Raw genomic sequence first — 8,709 nt, 5'->3', positions numbered from 1 at the left:
TCAGTGGTCACACGAACAAAATCAATTAAATAAGAATCTATCAATGTGTAATACAATTAACAAACTCAGCTGTGGTCTCTACTCATTGACAAATTGAATTATACAGGTACATTGACCATAAAACAAGCCAAAACGTAGGAAGACACGAAAATGGCCTCTCGCAACAACTAAGGGGGAACAAGTAAAGACAACATTTGAGCACATTTACCTCTAGACATTAGCAGATAAGATACATTTTTTTTCACAATATACACAACTAATGTTCCAAAAAAAGGAAAATAATAAGTAGGGAACGGGAACAAGGGAGCAGAAAGCTCTGGAAAGAAAATTAAGCACCTTGGAAAGACAACCGATCTCGAAGAGTATCAAATATTGATGAAGCTGCTGCATTTTGTGCAAATGTCAATTTCAACCGACCAAGTAATTCACCATCTTTTGCCTGTGAAGCAGCATCGGCAGCTTCCTTGGCCATACCAATTCGAGCATATGACTGTCCAAGATAGAGAAAAGTTATGTAAAGCTGCAATATGCACCTTACACTAGGGCAAAAATGTAATAAAAGGGAAAATATTTCTGTTCCATAGTTGGCAAAACACTAATTTCAGATGAAGTCTCATATCCAAGGCAAAAGCTCTAATCTGTCCTACACAATTTGTAGCAGTGTTCACTTTATGCAATCCTTCTCGGCAATTAAATGGATCACAATACTTGTAATGAGATAGAAATTTGTTTGACTTCTGTATGGCACTCTGTTCAAGGCTATTTCAATGGAGTTATTATTTCTGATATATAGCCTTTACAGCATTTTTAATCTCAACAATCTCCATGTTGCAACATGAATTTTCTATCTTGGAGGATATTTTATCCTCTGCTTAGTTGTACTTGTTTTTGAATAAAAAAATTCCAACTCCCCCAAAAATATATTTAACCCTTAATCTGTTCCAGCTTTATAGTATCAACAAAATAGTAAGTGGTGAAGTGATGAGGATTCAGATAATTATGATGAGAGGCAGTGAAGGAATTTAGGCATTAATGAGATTTATATTGATGAATGATGAGACAAACATAAAATACCTCAGCTCTTTCTCGAGGGTCTGCAAGTTTTGGGATATATTTAATAGCTTCTCCCTTTTCATCCGCTTCAATGCATGCCTCAACAAATGGTCTATAACCTATAATACCAGAACATGTAGGTATTGAATGCTATAGTAGTAACGCATTAGTAGCTAGCTTAGCTGAAATTTAGGAAAAGTTCTTTTCCTCTACACTGAAACATTATAACAAGGAGTTATGCTTGATTTGCACCACTCTAATATTTCATTAAAATATCCAAAACTGCAAAAGTATAGTACTGAATTCTTTATAGTGATGACCAATATCAGTATCTCACCCACTCATTGCATATTTGCAGTCTAAACTTACCAATTCCCTACAAACTATAAAATAACAATTTCAGTCTAAAAACATACCAATTGGAGGTTTCTTCTCCTTTGAAAATTTCTCTAAGGCAACCCAATCCTTGATTGTTGCTAAGGCAAAAACTTTAAGCCAATACCATCTCTTCTCAGACACCTGAACAACAAAAATTTTGTGCCTCAAGAACTCATTTACAGAGAAAAAAGAAAGAGGGGGGTGTTAAAATGTTTCTATTTTTTATTTTTGGATTTTTTTCTCAACAAATTGTTCATGCAAATAGGCACTAATGAAGTAAAATTTACCAACCTTAAATTCTGTTTTCACTTTCATTGCAGCTCGATGATTTCCCAAGACAATACAAGTACGGATTGTATCACTTATACTAGAATCCACAAAAATAGCCTGCTTTGTAGTCACTTCAAGTTCGTGCTGAATTCTGCAGTAGAGACAGTGTCATAATGTTACTCTTGATTGCATGACAAAAATATTCATTCAACCCATACCAAACTCTAAAAGTTTCTTCATAAATGAATGGAGTTATTATCACAACAAGCCTAACAAATGAAATGCTGAGATTTATTTTATGGTGTAGTGATTTGACAAAATTAAACACACCTTAAAAGTTTTGCATGCTCTTCAGCTGCCTTTGATTCAAAGGTATGCTCCTTGGTTTCAGCAAAAAGACCATGTGCCTTCTCAATAAGTTTTATTCGAGGACCATGAAGTGGAGATCCTTTGCTTGCCATGGGGTTTTTCCCAAGTTCCCAGGATTCTTTCCACAGAAGAAATGCCACATCCTACATGGATTGACCTCAGAATCAATTCCAGTATTTAAATGGAAAGCATGTAATTGAGCATACAAGGATATGATCTGGCAGCATTACTTAAATGCAATACAACAGGCATAACAAGTATGATTATAAACTTTCAAGGCAGTGATGTAATTAATAAATCATGTGAAAATTGCAAGGCAGAATCAATAGTAGACTAATTAATGGCACGATTTATGCAAAAGGCATATTTAGAGGGAAAAGAAAAAGATAATAATAAAATGCTGGGTAGTCAGAGGATGTGTGGATATATAAGTTATCAATTCCACACAAAAAGTTCATGAGATTGAAAGAGCAGTAATCAGTAATCTGTGTAAAAATATCACCTTTATTGTATATTTGGGAGTGAGGTTTTGGGGGGAAAAGGAATAGGAGAGTAAAATTCCATTTCTAATAAACATTCTCTAATTTGATCATTTTTAAAATAAAATAAAAGGATTATAATAGATTTAGCATAAACCTAACGTCCTCACCTTTTATTTATTTTTATAAACATTATATAACTCTTAATTTAAAAATACAAAACTTGTCCATCCTTCCCTTTCCCTTCAAAACCTCCCAAACATGCACCCAAGGTAATGCAACCTATGACAAAAACCAGACGTTTCCTCATATGTGCAGATTCCAAATTAGAAACTACACATGATGCAAAACATACTTGCAGTTGCCCAGTTGATAAGAAGAAGTCCTTCAAAAATTCATGTTTATAAAACCTGAAATTGAGATGCAGTCATTAATTCCTGGATGACATCCACTTTTAGCATTGAATATTTCAAATAAGAACACATGAACACAAGTATGCCTAAGCTAAAAAACATGAACACAATATTAACAAATTCTGTTCATCTTATATCTTAACCCCTACGTTTTACCCTTCTCTCCATCTTCTTTCTTTATTAAATGTGTGCCACCCAACTTTACCACTTCAGATGTAATTATTATTGAAATGGATGACACATTCTCAACAAAACATTGTTAGGGCTCTAGGAGATTGAATACCCAACAACTAGGAATAGTAGCAAGACAAGATTAAAGTACAGAAAAATAGAGAATTAGAATAAAGAAATATGTATATATTGTTGAATGAGGATTTTTTTTTTTTTTGATATGCAAATGTTAAATGTTAGTTTTTGTTAGCGGGGGAATTCGAACCCACGACCTCTCCTTCTCCCCTCAACCACTAAGCCAATCTTATAACTCCGAATGTGGATATTAATATGGCCAGGATACTTGTTATAAGACTTGAACAATCCTCCTCCCTTGAGCTAGCTTTAGGGAGTGAATTAGGCCCGGTCTGTTGCCTCCTAAACTTCTACTTCTATCATAATTCAGTAATTTACAGATTTTACATGACACTAATAAAACTATTCTTTGCATCTTATTTTCTTCATTTGGTTAGGAATTAGCAGTGACCTTAATATTATATAACCAGGAAGAGCCACACTGTCTTGCCTTCTGGAATATGGTTCAAGGTCACATACCGTGCATAAGTTATAAATAAGTCCCGTGCCAATGGTCTGGCCTGTATGGTGCCAAAGAACTCCAATGGCTGCCTCTGCATCATCCATAGAAGAATTATTCATTAGAGATAAACTCATGTTACTCAATATACATAAAAAAACTGACAAAATCTAAAATATTAAGTTTTCCAGAGCCAATACCTTTTGCCAAATATGAAAAAGTACAAGGTAAACAAGATCTGTATCACCACATTCGGTTGCCTTCATCAAGGCTATATCTTCTTCTCCAATGCTTAACAGGAGAGGAACCTGGACATAAGAATTAATGAGTATAACAATAAAATATCCCACCCAACAAATTCAATATCCTTGGATAAAACATAGTAGACAATAGATACAAGCCAACACAATGGGTTGAAAGAGGCACGGGAGGTGGGGAGCAAAGACTAATAAGCCATAAATTTCAACAAGTATCCATAAACACAAGAAAATAAGAATAGCACCTGTTTCGATGAACGAGGCTCATGTTCAACAAGCAAGGCAGATAACTTTCGTCGGCCATTTTTGTCTGCATGAGCAGCAACTGCTGCATAGGATATGCCTTTGCACAGTTTTAACTGAGTAAAAAACATTAAATTTTCAAGTTATTGCAACAAATATTGATCAAACAGAGCTTGAAGTGGGGGAAGGGGAACCTTATCCAGCAGAATCTCCAGAAGAGTCGCATCAGGAATTGCCAGTGAAGCAGTTATCTTTGAACATGCCCAGTGCATTATCACCACCTCCTACGCAAAAGCAGTCACATAAAATATCAAATTCACGCGTATACTTAAAGATGACTGCTAATTTACTGATGATACTAATGAGGAGAGAAAGAATAAAACAATGGCAACAGAATCCAAGACTTGATAAGTGATTCCCGAATTTCTGATTATATAACGGGAAGTTTTAATCTTGTATTTAATCATCAGGTGCCAAACAGCTATCAAAACATAATGCAAAATTATACAATAATCCATACAATATACAAAAACTTACTTGATTCATTCCAAGATATTCTGATATTTTCAGTGCAAGCAGATGTTGGTGAGCATTAATCAGGCGACCAATCAGAACAGATGGTGTAAGCAACTGATGGCAATAAGCTAATTCAGTATAACATCAATATAGCCAATTTCAGCACTGAGATACACAAGTAAGCCTTAAAAACCTTGTATTGCTGAATACTAAGAGGAACGCCAATCTCAGGGCTGCGCACTGCATTCAAGACCCGCAGAATTTTACACATCTCTTGGATACGATCACGTTGAAAATTGCTGCCAAAGTCAACTGGATATCATTACCGAGAGCAAATATCAGAAAATATGCTTGTCCCTTTTAAGACAATCACTATCGAAAATGGTGTACTTGAGACAACAAAACACTTTTATAGGAATATCACCAGTATATCCAACAGAAAATCCAAATCAAACTCACCTACAAAAGGCTTGCCCATAACTGGCTGCCCTTAGGAGAGTTTGCTGGCGTGAAAGATCAAATTCATGACCTGCAGCATCAACACATGCTTCAACAGCCTCAGGAAGGGATGATCTTATCAATCTCAAATTTTCATCTGCCTGGGGAATGACAAGAAAATCAGAAACTCATCTACAAGCATGAACTGTTCGATGATGCCACAATTAAAATACAAATGAAGGCCAGACACATCAACTAAAATCAAAATAAAATAAAGGTCTTCTTTCTTGACTTTGATGCCAAAAACATGTCTTAACTCATCCACAAAACGTCTATTTGATTCTTCAATTTCCTTTCAGTTGCACCAAATTAGAAAAAATAAATTAACTTAGATTCAGTCAGCCAAATTTACCTACATCTTCCTTCCATTACTGGAAATAATAGCAATTCTTCTTTTCCTTCAAAATGTAGTCAAATAAGGGTATACTATGTTGTCAATAGAAAGCAATGTTCAACATGTCCAACAATAATGATTTAAAATATGCTTTGATTAGTTTAGGGAGCTGTAAAAACCTACAAATATTAACAATCAGTAAGACATATTTGAATATTTAATTGAATTGTTTACTAATAGACTAAAATAAAATCAAAACCAATTCCTAATGTTACAGACTGACACAAATAAAATAGCATCACAGTGCTCAATAGAGCATAAACTAGAAGCCTTATATTTTTAAATAAAAGGCTACACCCAAACAATTAACAGACAGATCCTTGGTAAGAAGTAGCCTATCAATGAATGACTCAAGGCACATCTAGTAGATTCTAAATACAACAGACAAGCAGAACAAGCCTAGCAAAAGAAGAAAAAACACAGTAAGATTCATTGCTAGAGCTACTAGTTAAGTTCCTTTTCAAATTGTTCAAAATATTTTTTATTAAGACAAAAACCAAAAGAATTAAAACTAATGCTCAATTATAATGGCTTTAGGCTATGGTGAATCACTGTCAAGCCTACAGACAGGTAAATATATTTTCAAAGTCTTTGCTATTTACACACATTCACACTGCAGCCTTTCTTTACCACATACTGTAAAAAGTATGAGACAGATTCAAGGTTTATTAGTTGTCAGTGACTAAATATCTAAATTTAATCAATGGCACACATTAGTTATTACCTCAAAGTTCCGAACATATAAACTCTACATACAATCAAAACTTTAGAATTCTACAGTGAAAATGATAATCAGTCTTGCAACAGTAAAATAATTGCAGGAAGCCAGGAATAGAGTCTCTACCTTGGCACTTCGTCTATCAAAATGATCCAAGGCATCATATAGTAAAGCAGCAGGTGATGTACTTCCAATTGTGAAGATTGAAACGGTGGAATCAGGCACCCGCTGTAGAAATTCCATTCTAGTATTGGACAATATCCTTACTCCATCACACTCAGGTATAAGAATTATTGGTTCATCAAAAAGGTAGTGAACTGGCTCTCCCTCAGGACTCATCATTAAAAGCATATCATCCCAGTACAGCAGCACAGCATCCATTCCACACCAAGCAATCTGCTGCGGAGGAAGAGCTGACTGCATGCATAAAAAGCAATTATTTAGTTAAGGGCATCATGCAAGCTTCTGATCCAAACTTGACGTGAGGTATGAAGGATAAAAATGGTTTGGGGGAGTGGGGTGGGGGGCAAATACATATACACAAACACTCATAACAGAGTACAAACTTCATAACATGAGCACTGTATACACCTTGTTAAATATTAGATACTCCCATTTTTTGTGTTGCATAGGAATTTAGCCACAGAAACTCAAAAAACCTTGACATTACAGCCAAAATCACAGTCACAGACTTTTTCTAAATCCATTATCATGTCCTTCTGCACATCCCTTGAATTCCACAAACCACATAAACACTCCCTCAAAACCCATAAATAATGCATTAGGACTATTAGCAACATACTTTCTAATACTTTCCTATTGGTTTAAAATTATCAGAAACTACAAAATCATAGAGTCTCGTTAAATAACTGTGTTTAAAAGAGTATCACTCTCTAACACTCCTATTGACACACTTTCCTATTGGTTTAAATTAATTAGAAACAACAAAATCACAAGTGAGACTCATTACTGTGTTTAAAAGAGTGTGTTAGATAACACGTTGCTAGCATTTTTCTGACTGGCATTTCAAATTTAACACCACAACCAATCCTAAAATCGAAGACTACACCACAACAAAACTGGCATTATCCCAACAACAAACACAACACTTTCAATCCATCCAAAGCATCATTCCAAACCCACCTCACACTCCCTCTCGATGATAACTCCAGTCAAGTCCGAAGTCGTCACCAAGAGCCTCCCGTCGTGAGTAAACGACGCGAGCCACTTGCCGTCGCGCGAAACCACCATCTTCTGCAGCGGCCCCCTCAGCACTCCCTCCCCGAGCCTCTGCACGCCATCTTCCTCCACAGCAAGCACCACAGCATCATCCACGCCGAGCAAAACCTCAACATTCCCGGATACCGTGTACTGCGGCTCAATCACGGCCATACAATGCGGCATTTCCTCGATCTCGGGATCCGCGAGCTTCACCGCGCTAGGGTTCCTGAAATCGGCAATACAGAACAACTGATTCGCCTCGGTGATGCAAACCAAACCGTTCCCCCAAAACACGCAATCCGCAACGTTATCTTCAAAGCACTCTTTCCCGAGGGAGAGGTTCGGTTCGATTAGGTTGGCGTGGACGTCATAGCGGTAGACGGTGCCGTCCTGGACGACGCATAGGAGAGTCTGGTCGTCGGTCCAGGACATTCCGACGAGGCGGCCGCCGGGGTGGCGCCAGACGGCGTCGGCGAGGGGGCGCCCCGAGGAGGAGAAGAGGCGGAGCTTACGGAGGGCGGACTCAGCGTGGAGCTGCACGATCTTGGAGTCGTCGCGGATGACGGCGATGGGGCCGCCGAAGGGCGCGGCGGCGACCTTGGTGCGGGCGAGGTCCACGTGCTTCCACGGCATAGGGTAGAGCTCCGGCTTGCGGTAGTAGCGGTTGTAGAGGAGCTGCCACTCCGCCGCGACGGACACGTTCGCCATTGTTGGAGTTCGGAGAGACAGTGGAATGAAATTGGTAGGGTTTGGGATTGGATCAGAGGGAGAACATGGATCGATCGATTGCTCTGGTACGGTTCAGGGGAATGGGGAGGGGAAAGTTCTGTTCCGTTCTGTTGAGGAACGTAGGAACAGAGTGACAGAGCAAGTTTTTTACTCTGTTAATTTTTTCGAAGGAAATTAGTTAATATAAATTTAAAACTAAATTATTGTTTATATAAATTTATTAAATAATTTGATAGATGTATTTTTTATTTTTAAATAATTAAAATTTCTGGTAAATAATTTTTAAATATATAAATTATATTTAGATTTATAATTAAGAAATTAAATTATGAGATAAGATGCTTTTTAAAAATTATTGATACTTTTAAAATATATTGAAATTTAATTTAAAAATATGAATAAAAGAATTGACAATGGAAGATTATT

At 36.9% G+C, this 8,709-nt stretch overlaps 1 protein-coding gene across 1 annotated transcript; it reads right to left on the bottom strand.

Annotated features, from left to right (window-relative positions):
• On the bottom strand, positions 1–8,443 carry LOC114396594 (protein VACUOLELESS1-like). The gene is made up of 15 exons (XM_028358658.1): positions 7,477–8,443; positions 6,460–6,750; positions 5,183–5,322; positions 4,917–5,022; positions 4,745–4,837; positions 4,402–4,491; positions 4,210–4,323; positions 3,908–4,015; positions 3,728–3,801; positions 2,905–2,959; positions 2,032–2,213; positions 1,723–1,852; positions 1,470–1,572; positions 1,075–1,172; positions 1–490 (listed from the first exon to the last, which is right to left on the bottom strand). The coding sequence occupies exons 1-15, from the start codon at positions 8,260–8,262 to the stop codon at positions 329–331; spliced, it is 2,532 nt and encodes an 843-aa protein (XP_028214459.1). The 5' UTR covers positions 8,263–8,443; the 3' UTR covers positions 1–328.
• Positions 8,444–8,709: the final 266 nt, after the last annotated feature.

Source organism: Glycine soja, chromosome 18, assembly GCF_004193775.1.
Source record: "Glycine soja cultivar W05 chromosome 18, ASM419377v2, whole genome shotgun sequence".
Classification (NCBI taxonomy): Eukaryota; Viridiplantae; Streptophyta; class Magnoliopsida; order Fabales; family Fabaceae; genus Glycine; species Glycine soja.
Note: the sequence above shows the minus strand (reverse complement) of the source record. Positions and strands in the feature narration are given on the sequence as shown.

Bases quoted from the DNA above. Each gene is read 5' to 3' on its own strand.
- LOC114396594 (XM_028358658.1), bottom strand. From the start codon at position 8,262: ATGGCGAACGTGTCCGTCGCGGCGGAGTGGCAGCTCCTCTACAACCGC. The intron at 4,492-4,744 runs GTAAGTTTTTGT...GCTTTTGCGTAG, and splicing joins AATATCTTGGAATGAATCAA to GAGGTGGTGATAATGCACTG. The intron at 1,173-1,469 runs GTATGTTTTTAG...CTGGTATTATAG, and splicing joins GGAGAAGAAACCTCCAATTG to GTTATAGACCATTTGTTGAG.